Consider the following 19,912-nt stretch of genomic DNA (forward strand, 5'->3'; position numbering starts at 1 on the left):
TAAAACCTGCGTTAGCTGTTTCTCACATAGTTTTTTGTCAGGTTTTATTATTGTGGTGTGAATTGTGATATTTATTGTATTCAATAATTAAGCATTTTTTATTCAAACATTATTATTCCCTAAAAATGAACTATCCGGGCAGGAAATGGGGATATTAATGTAACGTTTGCTCAGTGGTGTGTTTTTATGTAGACTGCAGGAGCTTCAGAGAACTTTGGGGAGAAGCCAATTTGAAACCTCTTAAACCTTTAGCTAAAATAAGAAATTATTTCTCCTAACAATTTGGAAATTAAGGTCAACTTTTGTCTTTTGTTATGTATGTTATGTCGGTACAAGCAATGAGTTATCTATGGAGAGCTGTGAATTACAATGACATGGAACAGAAACTGTATTAAGCATTGACCCTTCGTTGATAAGGCGGTCATTTACAGTCAACGTAAACCATATGTAACCCAATCTTCTCGTAGTAGTTGTATTTCTTTTTTTGATTGACGTGTGTGTGTGTGTGTGTGTGTGCGTGTGCGTGCATACAGGTGGGAAACATTAGACAGCTTCATGCAACATGACGTCCAGGAGTTGTGCAGAGTCGTAAGTCCTCGTTTCATACTGGTCACTGCTCTCAAGTTTGCCATGTGTAACCTCTGAAAACAAACATACTTAATGTACTGTATGTGTATTTGTTCCAGCTCCTGGACAACGTTGAGAACAAAATGAAAGGCACCTGTGTTGAGGGAACCATCCCTAAGCTCTTCAGAGGAAAGATGGTGGTATGTTCACTCTCAATTTATCTCCACTATCTTTGTCCTCCTATGCTATCTACTTCTCTCACATGCTTTGAATGCTCCTCGTGTTGCATTGTTTGATTTTAAATAAGGCTGTTGTCCCTCTCCAGTCGTACATCCAGTGTAAGCACGTGGACTACAGGTCAGAGCGGATAGAAGACTACTATGACATCCAGCTCAGCATCAAAGGAAAGAAGAACAGTGAGTACACTCCAGCTCTGCTCACCTTTATCCACCCTCCTCCTGTTTCTCCATGCTGCTGTACTCCTCCTTTATCCACCCTCCTCCTGTTTCTCCATGCTGCTGTACTCCTCCTTTGTCCACTCTACTCCTGTCTCTTCACCGTTTTTCACTAGCTGGGGACTTCCTTTTTTAAGGCGAGTGGTTGATTCTGTCAACTGACATTGAATTAAATGCAATGCAGCATTTAGTTTTTGTGGTTCTCAACTGCGTTGGTACTTCTGGTTTTTCCATCTTACCGGATGACAAGTTTCCTACACTGTAAAGTGATTAGTGTTAATTGAACTGAGTGTACAAATGTAACCGTACTGCCTTTGGAGCATTTCTGAATCTTTATTAGATTGGAACAGTGGAGAGAGAGAGAGAGACAGGAAACATGGGGGGAGAGAGAAAGAGAGAGAGAGATTAGGGGAGTGACATACAGCAAATTGTCGGGCTGACTGGGAGTTGAACCGGTGACTTCCCTGGCATTTAAGCCGATGTGGTATGCGCCCTAACCAAACAGCTTTCGGGCCACAACCGCACTGTCAGAGTTCCAAATGAAAACATTGAAACTGAGGATTATTACACTGTAACCTGCCAGCTAACTAGACTGTTATGCTATACAACAGCTGATTAGAACAAATACCGTGCCAAAAACTGTATTCCTTTCTGGTTGACTTGACCCAATTTAAGTTTACTTAAAAAGTGTTGAGCCAGGGTACTTTAGGCTACATATTTGTAAAATAATGAGATGTTTATTTAAGACTGCACTAGTTGTGCTGACATTTTTAAACGACACTGAGGATTTTACTGTGTATCACCTCTTACCTAGTTAAGGAGCATTCCCATTCCATATAATGTACCTGTTGTGTCTAAAAAGTAATAAGGTTACATGAATTGAGATGACCTAGAAAGATGCTGTCATTTGATGAGTGTAACATTTGACCAGCTGTGCCTCCGGTTTCCATAGTAATCAAGCCTCTGTGTACCAGCTGTGCACTTGCTCCTATCAAACTTGTCGGGAAACGGATGAACAGAGTCATCAGACATGCGATTAAGATAAAAACTATAGATGATGTGTTGGAGTTTTTCTTTGTAGTTTTATTTTATTTATGTTTATATTTTGTATATTCTTTTAGTTTAAAGGTACTGTATCTATAAAGGTGTCTTCCAAGGAATCAAACTAGGATACATCCTATGCTCCCTACTGTAATGAATCGGTCCTAAGCAGATATCGATTACAGGGCTTGACTTAAGGCTTGTCCTGTTGTCCGGGACAAGTAATAAATCCTTCTGGACAAGTTCATTAGAAATGTACTTGTCCGTTGGACAAGTGACTCTTGGTTTCACTTTTTCTGTGACGCTCCTTGCAGCTTTGTACTGTATCCAGACAGTCCATAGTTGAGGGAGCAAGGGGGATTGTCCTTTTGTTGTTTTCTGACTCCTATGCATGCATTTAAGAAAGAAATGTCTAATTTATATCCGGACAAGTGATTTTAGTGCCTGGACAAGTGAATGGGAAATGTACTGGTCCAAAGGACAAGTGCCTCAAAAAGTTAATATACTTTACTTTATTTGTTTATTTAGACGGGACAATGCATATTAATGAACACTACATGAAAGCAATGTAAATAAGCCGGAATTAGCAAGAATGCTAAATTTCATCCGTAGTCCCCACATGAAGACAAAACAATACATACCAACAAACAGTAACCCTACATTAGGAGAGGGCGCCTAAGAACATACATACAAATACTATTTTTCCTGAACCAAGAAAAAACAACAAAACAACACATATTACTAACAGTACCCTACATTAGAAAAGGATAGTTAAAAAATACGTACATGACATGAGCTGTACTCTTAGAACTATACATGGTCACAGGTTTGATTGTCAACTAACCATTTTTTTAGATTGAACTTGAAGGATGGAAATGACAAACAGTCTCTTATTGTTAGAGGTAGGTCATTCCAGATTGAACATCCCTGCACTGAAAGGGTGTTTTTTCCAAAAGCGGTTACCCGGTACGGTACTTCGCAATCCCCTCTAGTGATTGCTCTAGTATTGAGTCCTCTATCAGGCTTCCTTTTTATGAATTCCTTTAGGGGAGGTGGGCATAGACCATTTAGGGTCTTATATATGATACTGACCTGTTTAAATATCAAGCCCTTCTATTGGTTAGATTCCAGTTGATTAGAAATTGCGGTCTGATAGAATTGAACTAGGATTGTCTGCAGTTGTAGTCGTCCCTGAGAACTAGGGCTGAACGATTTTGGTAAGATTTGGCAAGATTGCGATTTGATTCGCGATATTTGTATATTTATTTTAAGGCAGGATAAGTGATAGTTTTTTGGTTAAAACAAAATGTTTTTTGTTAAAAGGTTGATATAATATTAACCAAAGAAAATCACTTGCCCTACCTTAAAAAAACGGCAGCCTTTAAACCATAAGGATTAAAGGACGCTATATTTATAACGATTATAGGAACATTCACTACGTGTAGCCATGGAGGACTCGGAAATAAACTTTTATGTGCTGTTAGACGGCAGTGTGATCGCCTTGTCTCCTCTCCTCTGGAGGAGGAAAGCAACGTTGTCATGTCGTCTAATCATTATGTTCATTCATTAATCCGCGGTCGCTGTGTCGCCTGCCGACAGACAAAGATCTGCACAGCGTGCTTGTGGATCAGCGGTCTTTAGCGATTTGCTGCATTGGTGTAAACACTGGGTCAGACCACAATGGTTATGCATCGGGTCAGCCTGACTCGCTGCCGTTGCACATTATTATATACATAAATATATAAATCGCCAAAACCGCAGCCTTTGCGATTCGCTAATCGCGTGGTTCCAGATCGCAATTTCGTTTTGAAAACGATTAACCGCCCAGCACTACTGAGAACCAAGGTTTAGCACCACTCTCACAATGTTTGTTTGGATTTTTTTTTTACCTAAAGTGTCCTTATTTATTTTTCATTGTCATTGAAAAGAAGACAACCGCATGGCAAATAGACCATCAAATTGTGTAGTTCCCCACATGGAATGCTATACGTGATGGTACCTCCGGATGGATGTTCTCTCGATCACCTGGGAGCATGTGGCGTACCATTTGTGTAATCACTGAAAATCCTTACACATCTTTCTCTGTCTCTCTTGTGCAGTATTCGAGTCTTTCAAAGACTATGTGGCAACAGAACAGTTGGATGGAGACAACAAATACGATGCAGGGGAGCACGGCCTGCAGGTCAGTCTTCACCATAACCCATATTTGTGTGTCTGTGTTCACAGTGCATGGTTGTGTGTTGCGTCCTGCTGTTCACCGTGTGTGCAGTGTGAAGTGACATTGTTTGGGCGGAAACGGTGCTCTCTGATTTTGACATTTTCATTAAAGTAGTCCTCAGGGTTCCCACGGTCATGAAATTCCTGGAAATATTTTGAAATGAGAAAAATATTTTTCCAGTACTGGAAAAGTTTTGGAATTGATCAAGGGTCCTGGAAGGTCCTTTAAAAAATAGCTATGCATTGTTTCTGGTTATTGATTTTGTTTACTGCCACCATAAATCGACTTTGAGGGTTCCCTGCCACAGTTTTCGTGCCTTTTGACGTGGGTACGTGTGTGTCCATCGTGCTCGATCCGCATGCCCGCCACGGTTCATTATAGTCCTGGAAATTGGGTTAAATATTCGGGATTTTTTTTAAAAATGTTTTTTAAGGTTTTGGAAATTCATTGGTAAAAAAATGTGGGAGTCCTGTACCACCTTTCCCCATACCCACAAACCTGTATTTTTACCTGGCCCGTTGCAGGATTCTCCTGTATAGGGCTTAACGTGTTTCATCCGGATATGTATAGGATTCTAATTACACAATGTTCTGTTGCAGCACAGAGAATAACACAGGGTAATGGAGCAAGCCCAGAGATGGACACAATCTAACTTTTTCCCCTCTGCTTTTTGGAGCTGTGTGCAGCTCCCTATACGTGGCTGTGTGGGTCTGTGTGTGTGTGTGTGTGTGTGTCTGTCTGTGTGTATGTAGCCTGACTTCGGCGCGTAACTAGTGCTGCACCATTTACGCCACTCGCGCAATATATACATCAAAATGTGCGGCTCGGCCGGGAATGGTGTTCTATTACCTTTCGTTCCGATCCGCCTTACCATGCCGACGTAATCGGCAAAAAACGACGCTTAATTGTCCCCATTGACTTATAATGGGACAATGCAAGAAATCACTTTCAAGTATTTTTCTCTCGTAAACCATAGGAGCTACAGTTTCAAACCTCGGAGAGGAGATTCATAATGATTTTAAGAATGAATCGAAAAATAATTACATCACTCGGCCTCATGGTGGCGCTATAACGGCCCACTTTACGTTTTGCCCCGTAACTCTTGAACCGTAGATCGGAAAATTAAAATTCTTTTTTCCCTGGATTCCTTGGATCAAGACGCATCTCCCCATATAGGCCACGCCCATTTGCGCCAGGATAGATTTTCCGCCATCTTGAATTTTCTCCAAAACACACTTTTTGCTCCTTTTCCTACATATTTTCTTCAAATGTCACAAAAATCGGTACACATGATCTACACACACACACACACACACACACACACACACACACACACACACACACACACACACACACACACACACACACACAGCTCCACTTCACACGGGTGTGATTTTTTAAGCATTGTTGAAAGACAAACTAACATTATGTTAGTGAATATGTCCTCACAAGACTGTATACGTTTGTGTTTCAGGAAGCAGAGAAGGGGGTGAAGTTCCTGACCTTCCCTCCCATTCTGCATCTGCAGCTGATGAGGTTCATGTACGACCCACAGACGGACCAAAACATCAAGATTAATGACAGGTGACAAACGAACACACTCTCGCATCCACTCACCTGTTTATCCAGCCAGGTGCAGCGCATCAGCTTACCTCCAGCAGCCAAATGCACATGGAAACCCAGAGAGGGACAGTTAAGTGCAGTCTCCCAGGGGACAGGGGTCAACCACTTGAACCTCAGCATCCATATTAGGGGGAATATTGGCCAACAATAGCAGCACTTGTGCAAGCTCCCAAGTGTGTGAGCTTGTAGATTGGCTATTTTTAGCGAAGAGATTTCGTGAAGTTGGAAAAAAGCGGTCGAAGTACATAACCAACGCAGGTCCAGTTTACCAAGTGGTTAAGAACATTTGTGCCACTTCCTGCCATGGGCACTATTCCCACAGGAGCCTTTACTCCCGTCCCTCTGTTAACTCTGGGCCTCTCTCTCAAAAATAACCTAATAAATAAATGAATGTATAAAAGGTAACCTAAAAGTCCTAGTGGGATGAGAAATGTGTGATGTTTAGGCTGGCACTCTTTGCAGTGTTTGAGAAAAGGCCCTGGTCTGTAATCCAGGTTAACGGAGTCTATTTGTGGAAACAGGACTTGACTTCAGGCTGTGCTCCAGAGCAGTGTGGTACTGACCCACCGCAGTATGGTGGCCAAATGACTCTCTGAAACGAAAAGAGTGCAGGAAGTCATGGAGTGTATAAAGTCCCCGGGAGACGGGGGTTAACTGTCCACATGGATAATAAGATTCCCATCCAAACACAAACAGAATGATTTACACTAAGGAAACTGTCAGATGAGCCCCAGTTAAAGGTTAGCTGGAAGACACACACATACATACATGGGAAGTTTCCATCACAGGATGCCTGCAAATCCTGGAAAAAGTCTCAAATTGTATTGAAAACAGTTGTATTCAGTCTCGGAGGTCTTTCGATTTTTTCTTTTTTTTTCTCTTCCTTTTTTATTACTAACTTGAAATCAACCAGATCATTTGATTCATCTTTATTTCCACCGAAGTAGTTCTATTTCAAGATTAAAATGTCTTACTTTGAATTCACAAGCTTGGACATGCTTTCAGCATGCTCTGCCTCAGCTGGATCTTTCACAGCCCCTGACTAATTATTGTGATGCTGCCACTAGCACCTGGTCTACTGACGTCTTCTCTCACACACATGTGCGTGCATACACACACCCACACAGTGGCGCGCACACTGGGTGTGAAGTGGCAGGTGAACTGATACGAAAGGATCTCACTTTCTCTTTCTTCCTTGTTCTCACTCTTTCTCACCTTCTCCCACTTTATTGCCAAAGCATCCAAGTGCAAAGTGAAATGATCATGTAAAACAAACAAAATCTCCTCTCTCCATCTCTTCCACAGGTTTGAATTCCCGGAGCAGCTGCCCCTGGATGAGTTCCTCCAGAAGACAGACTCTAAGGACCCAGCCAACTACATCCTGCATGCGGTGCTGGTGCACAGCGGGGACAACCATGGAGGACACTACGTCGTCTATCTCAACCCCAAAGGAGACAGCAAAGTGAGCGTCAAGGAACCAATAGTGAGTTATTGCACACGCATCACACCACACCACACCACACCACACTTTCTAACACTGTTATGTTCTGAACGAAGAGGGGTACAGTTGGGTGACAAAACACAGGGGATTAAGAATAACAGAAGTGCTGTTTATTTGTTTTTGATTATAAGTAGATCAAACAAAAGACTAAGTAGGTCAAACATTGCTGATTTTCTACTGACGGTTATTTTCAGGGTCACATTGGCCAAGCTTTGTGGGACGCTTAATGACATTGACTCATAAATAGCACTGCTCACTTCACACTGTTTTTTTAGCACTATTGACCTCCTCACATCAGAACGATGGGATTTCGTTTGAAAATGTTTCCCTTGAATTTCATTTAAACCAATGCACAAAAGACTGCAAATTGACTGCAAAAGACTGCAAATTGTTCAAGTCCAAAACACATAACTGAAATGTGAAACATCCAAAAATAAAGATAAAAACGTGCTGCATACAGTGAAAATCGAACAAAAGGACAGGATGCATTGGAAGGCTATAGAGGAAGTCGGTGTCAGTTTAGTTTAATTCAGTGTGAGGTCGGGCTGTGAGTGGGGGAAGGGATTAAAATGACTGTTTTTGGATGTTAGCATTTTAAGTACAATACATGGTACAACCAAACACTATGTCAATCAATGTTTTGTTCTGAACTTAAGCCAAATGAATCTACGCTCACAGTTGTCTTAAGTGCGATGTGCTTCTCTCCTCCATTCTTTGTCCCCTCCCACTCTCTCCTTTACTTTCTCTAGTGGTGTAAGTTTGATGACGATGTTGTGTCTCGGTGCACCAAAGAGGAAGCCATAGAACACAACTATGGCGGCCATGACGATGACCTATCGGTTCGCCACTGCACCAATGCCTACATGTTGGTGTACATCCGGGAGTCTAAGCTCAGTAAGTCTTATCCATCTGGCCATCCACTCACTTGTGAATTCATTCATAAAAAATAGTGTCTGTCCTGATTGTATCACTTGACATTGCACTTTTCAGATGGAAATACACCATGTTGTTTAAGCAAAGTGTCTTGCTACAAAACAGCCTTTAGAATCACTCCTGTGTCTTTCTCTCTCCCCCAGGTGAGGTACTCCTACCAGTGACAGATTTGGACATCCCACAGCAGCTGGTGGAGCGTCTGCAGGAGGAGAAGAGAGTGGAGGCACAGAAGAGAAAGGAACGCCAGGAGGCACATCTCTACATGCAGGTCCAGGTATGGAAGTCGACCCGTCTGTTTGGTTCTACTTGGAGATGTGCATGGTGGGTGGGGGTGAGCAAGGAAACTGGCGGCCCATTTTGGATTGAATGTTGCTTGACAGGTATGAAAAGAGCATTGAGTTCAGGATAGGAAGTTGAGGAACAGACCTGCCATTGTAATGTTAAAGGTGTTTTAGTTAACTAGGAGACCAGCGTTTAGAGGCAGCATGTAGTAAAACTGTTGACCTGCCATTGATGTTGTTACAGTTCACCCAGAGTTCCATGTTAGCAGATACGTTCAGAATATATTATTGGTGCCACTAGTATTAGTATTTTTCCACCTCTACCTGTAGTGCTATATACTGTACATTGATTTCAGATCCACCATGACCCATGTTAGAAAAATAGTGTATTTTGAGTGCAGAGTTGAACCTTGGCTCTAGAAAGGGTATTTAGCTACAAGTGATAGGTTCCATCATTCAGAGGGATGGTCATGCTGTTACAGGCTGGTTGGTTATTGCAATATAACCCATTATGGATATGTTTTTAGTTGTTTGTTTGTTTGTTTTTCACACTGGTGGAGAGTATTCTGAGACATCGCTTTGAGACATGTACAATGGGCACTATGTTCCTTTCCATCTTTGTCTTCCCATTGACTCCGTTTATCTTTTTGTCTCTCTCTGTAGATGGTGACCGAGGACCAGTTCTGTGGTCACCAGGGTAACGACATGTACGATGAGGAGAAGGTGAAGTACACAGTGTTCAAGGTGCTTAAGAGCTCCACGCTTCAGGAGTTTGTCCAGAACCTATCCCAGACAATGGTGAGTGTGTGTGTGTGAGTGAAAGATATAGACATTGTGTTAAATAGGGAAGGTGATTTGGAGTGTGTGTGTAGGGTGTTTTGAAATTAAAAAGGTTGAGAACCACTGTTAGACATTGCTAATGTGTGTTAATCCATAGTGTTTGTAGCCCACTCTGAGACCGTCTGTTGTCTGCTGTGTTGCAGGGTTTCCCACAGGACCAGATGAGGCTGTGGCCCATGCAGGCCCGGAGCAACGGAACCAAGCGGCCCGCTATGCTGGACTACGAGGCCGACTGCAGCAAGTCGGTAAGTCTGTGTATTCAAACTGGTAAACTGGCACCAACTTATGCATACAGTAGGAAAGCCTGATCTGTATTTAATAGTTGTGCACCAGACAGTGCACTTAAAAAGAAACGAAAGTGGGGGCTTGGAAATATGTTTGGTTAGTTTAGTTAATGTGTTTTGTAACCTGCATGTTTGTCAGTAACAAGGATGTTAGCGCAATGCCTGGCGCAATGTATATTGCCTAGGGGAGGAGAGAAGTCTCTTTTATTTTATTGTCTGATAATCATGTGATACCTATCATTCAAGTGATTTCTTTCTTATTTTTTTTAACCCAAATTAACTCCAAAGATCATATGAATTAAGAAAGCAATTAAGATCAAGGTTGATGACAACTCTGTAACTAATGCTGTACAAAACCACATTTTAGACTATGATTATAGTACAGAAACCGTACGATGTTGTCCTAATACTCAAATTCTAAGCTATTATTATAGTACAGAAAGGGTGTTGCAAGATGGTTCCTAACGTGTGTGTGTGTTTACATGCATGCACCAGATGATCGACTTGAGCGACAATGAGAACCCCTGGACAATATTTCTGGAAACGGTGGATCCAGAGATGGCCGCCAGTGGAGCCACGTTACCCAAGTTCGACAAAGACCGTGAGTCTCTCACTTTCACTCTCACGCGTGGAACAACATTAGTAGCAGTAACAGATTTACAGCCTGGGATTATTTGGAGAGTGCCCTTTGTTTCACCAGAAGAACATCTCAGGGTTCCTACCGTAAAATGTTGCGGTGAATTCTTATATTCAGTCTCACAGATATTTAAAAAATAAATCAATAATGTTAATGTTGTTGATTCACTAAATCCAAAGAATATGTCTTGCTGAAACATTTACCATAGTCACCATGTACTGACTTTCCCAATGTGCCTCTAGCCTCATTGTTTAATCTCTCTCTCTCTCTCTCTCTCTCCTCAGACGACGTCATGTTGTTCTTGAAGATGTATGATCCCAAAACCAGAAGCTTAAATTATTGTGGACATATCTACACACCTATATCCTGCAAAATACGTAAGTGGTGCTTGCAGAACCCAGACAACTTTGAGATTGCATAATATGTTCAATTAGCTGTCAGAAATGTCTTTGAAGCTTCATTTGAATTATTTCATTACTAAAATTACATTTTTGTTGAATCATCGTTGAATCAATCGTTTTGTTAATCATTTCACCTTCTACTTTAGTATAGAGGCTTTGTTACTGGTCACTATGCAGAACAGCCAGATGCTTAGTATAACAGATAAACACAAGTTAAAAACTGGAGTCTGACCTGCAGTCTGAAAGTTTGAATGTGTTTTATGCAGCACATTTTTAAGTGTATTTTCTGTCTTTGGATTGCCCTGAGCAGGAGACCTCCTGCCAGTCATGTGTGAGAGAGCAGGGTTTCAGCAGGAGACTAGCCTTATCCTCTATGAGGTGAGATCTGTCTGTCATGTCAAACCCTTGTTTTCTCTGTGCCTCTCACACTTTCCCTTTATTTTGTTCTCTCTTCTCACTCACCGTCAGTTTGCTTCCCCTTCTCCCCCCATCTCCTCTTTGTCATTTTCACTGTTTCACAAACGCACCCACTCATCTACTTAACCCAATTTTGCACACACCAAGCAATCTGCACCTGAGAATTTCATATGATGGCTTCTCTGGTCGCCTTTGACTAATGTCTTACAATTATGCGTTACAGGAAGTAAAGCCCAACCTAACAGAACGGATACAGGACTATGATGTTTCTCTGGACAAGGCTCTGGATGAGCTAATGGATGGGGACATCATTGTCTTCCAGAAGTAAGTGTGTTTGTGTGTGCGTTGATACATTTCCCAGTAGATGTCTCTGCCAATCTGCCCTGTCTGTCCATCCTTCCTCTGACCGTCCCTCTTCCTTTATCCCACTATCCATTCTTCCTTATCTATTCTCACTTTTCTTGTCTCTCTCCACCTCCATACCTTTCTTTCATTTGTCTCCTACGTATTCCCGTTCATTTCAGGGATGACCCAGAGAATGACAGCAGTGAGCTGCCCACAGCTAAGGACTACTTCCGGGACCTGTACCATCGAGTGGATGTCATCTTCTGTGACAAGACCATCCACAATGACCCTGGCTTTGTGGTCACACTGTCCAACCGCATGAACTACTTTCAGGTCAGTAGCGTACGCTTAACCCTTCCATTGTGTTGGGTGATTATTATTTTTTTACTTACTGCTGTTTGGAGGCTGTAATGTATTTATTTATTTTTTCTTTTCTGTCAGGTGGCAAAGACGGTAGCACAGAGGTTGAACACAGACCCCATGCTGCTACAGTTCTTCAAGTCACAGGGGTAGGAGGCCTGTCTCACACACACACACACACACACACACACACACACACACAATGACCAGGGTACTTAAAACTGACTGAGACTAGGAATTCTGGCCTACAGAAGTCATCTGGAAAGAAAATACATACACATAGAGAGAGAACCATCTCAGGTTTTGTAACCTGTCGCCTCTATCTCTTTTTTTTCTCATCCCCCTTTCCCCTTTTCCTCCTCCCCTTGTGCTCTGGCCCTCCTGCTTTCTCTATCCGCTCTGTGTGTGTGTGTTGGTCAGGTACAGGGACGGTCCAGGGAACCCTCTCAGACATAACTATGAGGGAACGCTACGAGACCTGCTGCAGTTCTTCAAACCACGGCAGCCCAAGAAACTCTACTACCAACAGGTATGCTGTCTGCATTAGAGCCCTAACGATACTACCAACAGGTATGCTGTCTGCATTAGAGCCCTAACCACGCTAGCTTTCTGGGTCTGATGCCGATCTGCTTTATGCTGCTTTATGGATCGTCCCAGACCACAGATTAGTTAAATGTTCTGAGCGATATTTTGTTTAAAAAGAAGTCTTTGAATCAATTTGAATTGAGAACATAAACTTGTGCAAAGAAAATAAGCCCTTTGCTCTGTAGTCTGGGATCACTTCACTTTTCAGGGTTGTATCCGGTCGGGAGCGGAAACCACAACACATCATGTTGTAGTACTCAAAAACTACAATTTGGCCGGAAAGATCAAACCGGATTCAGTTTTAACCCAAAATAATTCCCCTGCGCTCAAGGACATACTTTTAGGGCCTACCTAATAAACTCCTTGATGCTTTTGAAAATGTTGTTTGGTATATGCATATTTTAGTCCAACTCGTAGCGACTGGCCAGACTACGCTAGGCTACTCAAGCATTTAATAGGGATTGGGGAAACAAAAGGTGGGAACCAAATCAAAGTGACGCCGCTTCTTCTAGAGGTTTCCGCTTCAGGCGGAAACCAAACGGCCTGTTGTGAATGAACACCAGGCTTTCCCCCAGAAAGCCTGGTGAGGCGAGGTTGGTGGCTCTGAGAACACAGATATAAAAAGGCTAGATACCTCCTCCGCCGCTGCAGTTCATTAGCGCGACTGGTCAAACACCTCTGGCGGAAGTGCATAACTGTGGAACTGCGGAAGGCACTCTGCCCCCTCCAATGGGAAAGAGGGAGTCCTGCCAGTCCTGCATCTGATTGGACTACCGAGCTTCCCATTCTGTGACGCACAAGGAAGCGTCCTTCAGAATTCCCAAGAGCCCCGCCTCAGAATTCTGGAGGCTTGCGTAGAGTTATTGGGAGGCTTGCCAGGAGTCTTGGACCAGCACCCCCCAGCCGGAAGAGGCGTCTACCTTTCTATGTCTGTGTCTGAGAAGGGCTGTGGCAGGTTCCAAATCCTGCCTACCAGTGACCTCATTGATGGCGAATCCAAGCTAATAGAAACTAGAATTTCTGGGAAAGTGTGCAAGTGTGTTTACAACCCAGCTAACATCACTCAAAAAGTTTACAAAATACAGTTTCACTTTGAAAATTCTCTGACCGAATACAATAGTGTGTTGCCTAATAGCAAACCAATTATATGCTGATGGGATGAAGACGTCCCGATCCATTAAGACCTGAGGCAGATTCTGGGATGCAAGGTTGAAAGTCATGAAAAACCGGATGTGTAATTGCCAATACCGATTTTAAAAAAGTCAAATAATGGTAGATACATTGACAGGAAATATGCTGTGTCTCATTCTGTCTGGCTCTCCCATCTGTCGACTTTTCTGTCTTTCTCTGTACCTGTCAACCTATTTTTGTCTGTCTAGGTATTTCTTTCTCATGTTTTTTACAGATGTTTGCTCTTTAATCATTTGTCCTTCGTTCTGTCCATCTGTCGGTCAGTTATTCTTGGCCTTTCTATTCCGCTGCGTCTTTCTTTTTGGGCTCTTTGTTGTTGTGGTCGTCCATTATTTTGAGAACCTTTTGTCTGATTCTGCTACAGGTGTACAATACTGTGACCAGAATCTGAAATGTTGACCTGTTCTCTCTCTCACCCATCAGTTGAAGATGAAGATCACAGACTTTGAGAATAGGAGGAGTTTCAAGTCCATATGGCTCAACAGCCAGTTCAGAGAGGAGGTAATGCACATGGTTTCATGTACATGGAGACATACACTGGTGCTGTAGTCACACTGGCAGCTATAAAGGATACAAAGCGACGCAGCATAAAACATCGCTCAGTCGCTGTTGAAGTGTTGATCAACACGCTCGTTGACGTCAAGCGTGCGTCTGACGAGCGAGAAGGATATAAAGGAAAATATATAGCCTGGGCCTAAAAAGAACAGGGAACTGACTGACAAAAATGGGTTTCCCCCCCATTATAAGCAAGAATGTTTTTGTAGAGTGGTGAGTGAAAATGGATAAACAACACTGCAGTTGAACCCAGCTCAACTTGCATTGTAGCTTTGCAGATTTTGTAGCGGCCACAACCGTCAGGTGTTTGTATCTTCATGTCGCTAGCTTCCATTGAAAAGTAACGTTTTTTAGCTGCCAGTATGAAAACAACATTAAAACACAGACACACACACACACACACACACACACACACACACACACACACACACACACACACACACACACACACACACACACACACTCACCTGTCTGTAGGTGGTGAGACATTAAAATAAATCAACCGTGTGTGTTAACAGGAGATCACCCTCTACCCTGACAAGCACGGTTGTGTGCGGGACCTGCTGGATGAATGTAAAAAGGCAGTTGAGCTCTCTGACAAAGGCTCTGAGAAACTCAGGTGACAAATAGTTTGTCTGATGGGAATGTATCTTAATATCATATTTTGTGTTTATAAACTGTATGTCTACCTAAGGCATGATGAATGAGTGAAACCTGCTTTTACAAAAATGATTGCTAATAAAAACTCAATTTCTCTCCATCTACCTCACTCTGACACTTCTTAATCCCACCGTCCCTTTATCCCTGCCCTTCTCCCGCTCTCATCTTATCCCCTGGCTCTCTCCATCTCTCCAGACTGTTAGAGATAGTAAGTTATAAAATCATAGGAGTCCACCAGGAGGACGAGCTGCTAGAATGTTTATCTCCCGCTGCCAGTCGCACCTTCAGAATAGAGGTACGTACCCACCTGTCTCTCTTCCTCTCACATTCAGCAGCCTCGCTCTCTCTCTTATTGCTTCCGTCTGTCCATGTGTCTGCGCAGGAGATTCCAGTTGACCAGGTAGACTTGGACAAGGACAGCGAGATGTTGATTCCCGTCGCACACTTCCACAAGGAAGTCTTTGGCACCTTTGGGATCCCTTTCCTGCTCAAGATCCGACAGGTGTGTGTCTCTATAGCTTTTGTGTGACGTCTCTTTGCTTTTCTGTGTTTATAAGTCGGTTTGCCTTTCTGTGTGTGTCTCTACATGTCTGTTTGCATGTGTCTGAGTCTGTATTGGAGTTCTCAACGGGTCTGAAAATTAAGGCCCGGCCCTAACTGGGCCCGAGTGGGCCGACCCGAAGCCCGGCCCGACCCTAAAAATTATCATCATTTTCGGCCCGAAAACCCGAAAGCCCGAGAGAGAGAGAGAGAGAAAAAAACGTTGCCAGTAGGCAGCTGGCAGCGCCAGTGCCTCAAATTACAACAGTGAGAGAACGGACATATAATAGTTGGCGAAATGGCAACTTCACATGTTAAATTGTTCATGAAACATGCAAGGTTCTGCACAAAATGTGCTAACGTTAAATCCCTGTTGTTGTCAACAGTCAATCTCAATCACACAGCTCTCATCCTCTCTCTCCCTGCCGTTGTCGCTGCCTGCGTGATTTATGTTTCGTCCTTTCAACGGTCACGCATCAAACGCAGGCTCCCAAAACGTGTTCATCTGGCTTGCATTCTGGGCTTGCAGATCTGTTGTTTAGTGCGCGACACCACCTGATCACCATGCTTAAACATATACAACTTAGGCACGTAATAAGCGGCGCGCTGCGGCTGTAAACCCTTTAATATAAATGCACACAGCAGCAGCAAAGGACACTTGATTAACCAGAAAGCATAATGGAATTAATAATATCTTACCAGCCGAGATGATCGTCTCTAAGGTAAGAGGATGTCAACGTATGGTGCTTTTAGGTTGGTCATGTTGATGTTGTTGTTAATACAATCCTCTTAAGTCCTTGTCAATAATATCCAGGTTGGTTCCGCTTTGAATGTACTTTTCTTGGATTTATAACTTATTACAAACTTGTGAAACTGCCTGCTGCCTTTTAATTTAACATGCAGCTCCAAACTTTCATCGTAGCCGCTCGATCACACAGAGCTAACGCTGACTCGCTGCCTGTGACAGACTTCCGTATATCCAAAGGTTTCGATTGTGACGTCATCACAACAACCAGACTGCTCTATGAGACTGATAGACTATACTTCCGTATGCGTCACCGATTATCCTTGGTCCATTGGTTAGGAACTTAGGCAGGTTTCAGTGCTGCGCTGAAGACAGGCAGACAGAGATATGCGCCTGTTCTCTGTTGCTTGAGTGACGGAGCCCGGCCCGGCCCGACTAATTATTATAATTTTTGGGCCCGGCTCGGCCCGATAACGTCGGGTCGGGTAGGGTCGGATTCGGGCCGAATTTGAGAACTCTAGTCTGTATGGCTGTTTGCTTTTCTGTGTGTGTATATTTCTAATTTGCCTTTTCTGTTTGTGTCTGTCTGTATGTCCTTTTCCGGTCTGTGTTCAAGTCTTTGTTTGTACGTCTATACTGTGTGTGTGTAACTTTTGACCAATCGGTTGCATGCATATGTTTGTGTCCTGCAGGGTGAATCGTTCCGTGAGGTGATGAGGAGGATTCAGACAATGTTGGACATCCAAGAGAAAGAGTTTGAGAAGGTATACATTTTTACTTCAGTCTTCTTGTCTCTCCTCTCTCTCTCTCTCATGCTCATTTTCAATCCCTCTGTTCCTTCAGCACCCAGTGTGAGCACAAAACACACGCATACGTGCGCAAACACAACACGGCTTTTATAACACACTTGCTTGTTATTCACTCTCTCCAGCTATTGCTGAACTTAACATTAAACCTGTGCATGTTTTAACCCATTCAGGCCGGGTACACATTTTAGTGTATGGGAGGGGCTTACAGTACATGTACAGTATGTAGCAACATATTTGTTTTTGTAGGCTACCCCTAGTAGCAACACATGTATGCTAATGACCAGAGGTCTCCTTGTGTACTGGCCTATAACTCTTTGTTTGCTTGTGTGTTGTCAGTTCAAGTTTGCTATTGTGATGATGGGTCGGCATCAGTACATCACTGAGGATGAGTACGAGGTCAACCTGAAGGACTTTGAGCCACAGCCAGGTACTACTGCTGTTGTCTCTCTCTCCCAACCTGTAATCCCTGTTATTTTCATTCTGAATTTGAAGTAAATGTCTCAATATATCTTAATAACAAAACTCTACCTACCCCCTGTCCCTGGCTCTTTCTCTTTGTCCATCACCCAGGTAACATGTCTCACCCGCGCCCCTGGCTAGGGTTGGACCACTTCAACAAAGCTCCAAAGAGAGGTCGCTACACGTACCTGGAGAAAGCAATCAAGATCCACAACTAAAGCAGCCTGCCCCCACTCCCCCTCTCCTCACCCCTCCTCCTGCTCCGAACCCATCCAGCGCAACCATAACCACAGACTGTAACCAACCGTGTGTGTGAGTATGAGTAAGAGTGTGCGTGAGTGTGAGAGAGACAAAACAGGGAAAGAGTGCGTGTGCATATGTCGGTGTGTGCGCTTAGCTTGTGTGTTCCATCACCGTTAACACCCCCAGGCCTGGACAACTGTACACCGGCACTATACTATTATCTGAGTCTTCAGTGAAATTGATCCTTCTGCAACTGACCCACCAGACAACCAGCCAGTCAACCAACCAACCAACCAACCACCACCCCACGTCTTTCTGTCCTGCTTTTTCTGAGGCTGTTTTTCTTTTTCTTTTTTTTTTTTGCTTCGGTAAAGAGTGCCAGTTTTTCACCTTTTTTCTTTTTTCCCCCACCTGGTTTGGTGTCAGAAAACAGGGAGAAATGAGTTTGATTGGATTTTAACAATAAAACATGGCGGGAGAAGGGACACAGTGTATAATGAACTTCTAGACATGATTTGTTTTTGGGGGTATCGTTTTCGCTTGTCATTTCTTCAATTTTCATTTTCTTTAACCTTCCCCCACGCGGAGAGGGTTTCCACTAATGAAATACTGGCCAGAGGCGTTGCACTGCTTGGCGTGGAGAAACGAGATGGAGGTGGACGATTTGGACAGAGGGAAAGACGGAGGAAAGTGATTTGGCGATTCTGCGGGAGTATTTTAAAAGGAGCTTTGACCCTTTCATGGTGGATGTTGCGGACAGCTGAGGAGACCTCGCTAGTTGCCCCAATGTGGCTTTTAATTTTTCTGTTCCTCACCCCCATCCCCCCCTTATCGCAACAAGGCAAATAAACTACAGCAGCAACACAATATTTCCATGTTTACACGCAGTTCTTTGTAATTTAGTTTGGTTGGAGGGGGAAGAGAAACAAAGGTTTGGGAGTTTTCTTCTTTTCTTTTTTTTTTCTGCAAATCTTGTATAATAAAATAAAGGTTCCACAGCATCTGTTTAAAATAAATGAGAAAACTTTAATAAAAATAAAGATTGTCTGTACTTCATCATGCACGTTGGCACTTAATGTCAAGAGGTTTTACATTTTTCCAGGACTGGAAAATGTAAACTTTAATTGTAGTTTTGTTTTTACTTCATATCCACTATGCTTTTAATGCTCCCCAGCCATTCATCCAGTCACTTTCTATTGCAGTTCTTCCCTCCCTCAGTCATCGCTCCCCTCGCCTGTGTCCCCCTCTCACTCCGCTCCTCCATCATTCAGTTTCTCTCCCTCCAGCCTCTTCTCTCTTTTTTCCCCTGCTCTATTTGCAACTGCAGGTGTGAGTGATATATGTCGCCTCCTAGTGGTCGGGAGCGGCAACTGCGCTGTGCTTGATAGGAAGCTGCAGATACTGCTGGTTTGAGGATCATAATAGACTAAAACCAGCGTTGTAAGAAACACTTTTGAAACCTGTTTTTGTTTTTCATTTTAAGCACAGAAGGAATGCTACCCCTTATAGCGCATAGTTGGCTCTGTAAAGACAACGTTTAAGAATTGTATATTTAAAAATATGAGCGTGTAAAATTTAAGAGAAACACTTTTTTTTTCCTGTTGGGTACAGAAGGAGCCGCCTGTTCATATTCCGTGTGTAGGATTTTCTTTCTTGCGTTCCTCACTTCCCATTTGATTTATTTTCCCCAGGTTCTTTTTGATTTTTTTTTTTAACTAATTGCATTGGGGTTTTGTCTTGTTACAAGTGCAGTAAAAAGATGACCTGCAGAATCACACCTTGATTTGATCTTTTCCAGTTTAAAAATCCTCAGTGTAGCAGCAGTGTACGACAACTATTCCTGTATATTGCCTTTTTGCTGGAAAATGTATGTTGAATAAAAATTTTCTATAAAAACAAACCGCCAACTACTCTGCTTGTCAATAATAATTGGGGTTAATGTCATCGCCCCCAAGATAATATTGGAAGAAATCAACAATTGTTGATTTCAAAAAAAGTTTAAATCCGGAGGCTGGGTAAATGAATTACTAGTGTTTGTTCTGCAACAGAGTGCAAATTATGCATAATTGAGACTAGATTAATTGCAGTGACTTAAGAGATGGGAATTGTGCACAACTTACGACAGAAGTATTGCCAGAACGGGGAATGCCTGGTGCTCCATTTGCTAACAAGAATACGGTTAATGTAGGTTCACACGACAAGAGATAGTGTCAATGGAGCTG

At 42.9% G+C, this 19,912-nt stretch overlaps 1 protein-coding gene across 2 annotated transcripts in view; it reads left to right on the forward strand.

The window, feature by feature from the left end:
- usp7 (ubiquitin specific peptidase 7 (herpes virus-associated)) overlaps window positions 1-19,539 on the forward strand; it is a 30,046-nt gene extending 10,507 nt beyond the window's left edge. The window contains exons 8-31 of one of the 2 annotated variants that reach the window (XM_080724929.1): window positions 534-588; window positions 687-767; window positions 893-983; window positions 4,163-4,245; window positions 5,756-5,865; window positions 7,210-7,387; window positions 8,155-8,299; window positions 8,482-8,612; window positions 9,283-9,417; window positions 9,603-9,704; window positions 10,239-10,344; window positions 10,665-10,757; window positions 11,092-11,159; window positions 11,422-11,522; window positions 11,723-11,876; window positions 11,985-12,052; window positions 12,324-12,432; window positions 14,103-14,180; window positions 14,753-14,853; window positions 15,090-15,189; window positions 15,277-15,396; window positions 16,872-16,943; window positions 17,325-17,415; window positions 17,559-19,539. In XM_080724929.1, coding sequence (XP_080581055.1) covers window positions 534-588; window positions 687-767; window positions 893-983; window positions 4,163-4,245; window positions 5,756-5,865; window positions 7,210-7,387; window positions 8,155-8,299; window positions 8,482-8,612; window positions 9,283-9,417; window positions 9,603-9,704; window positions 10,239-10,344; window positions 10,665-10,757; window positions 11,092-11,159; window positions 11,422-11,522; window positions 11,723-11,876; window positions 11,985-12,052; window positions 12,324-12,432; window positions 14,103-14,180; window positions 14,753-14,853; window positions 15,090-15,189; window positions 15,277-15,396; window positions 16,872-16,943; window positions 17,325-17,415; window positions 17,559-17,665 — 2,479 coding nt within the window. In that variant the 3' untranslated portion in view covers window positions 17,666-19,539. The remainder of the gene's footprint in view (window positions 1-533; window positions 589-686; window positions 768-892; window positions 984-4,162; window positions 4,246-5,755; window positions 5,866-7,209; window positions 7,388-8,154; window positions 8,300-8,481; window positions 8,613-9,282; window positions 9,418-9,602; window positions 9,705-10,238; window positions 10,345-10,664; window positions 10,758-11,091; window positions 11,160-11,421; window positions 11,523-11,722; window positions 11,877-11,984; window positions 12,053-12,323; window positions 12,433-14,102; window positions 14,181-14,752; window positions 14,854-15,089; window positions 15,190-15,276; window positions 15,397-16,871; window positions 16,944-17,324; window positions 17,416-17,558) is intronic. The other variant, XM_080724928.1, reaches the window with a different exon arrangement.
- Window positions 19,540-19,912: the final 373 nt, after the last annotated feature.

Source organism: Nannobrachium achirus, assembly GCF_963921795.1.
Source record: "Nannobrachium achirus genome assembly, chromosome: 4".
Lineage (NCBI taxonomy): Eukaryota > Metazoa > Chordata > Actinopteri > Myctophiformes > Myctophidae > Nannobrachium > Nannobrachium achirus.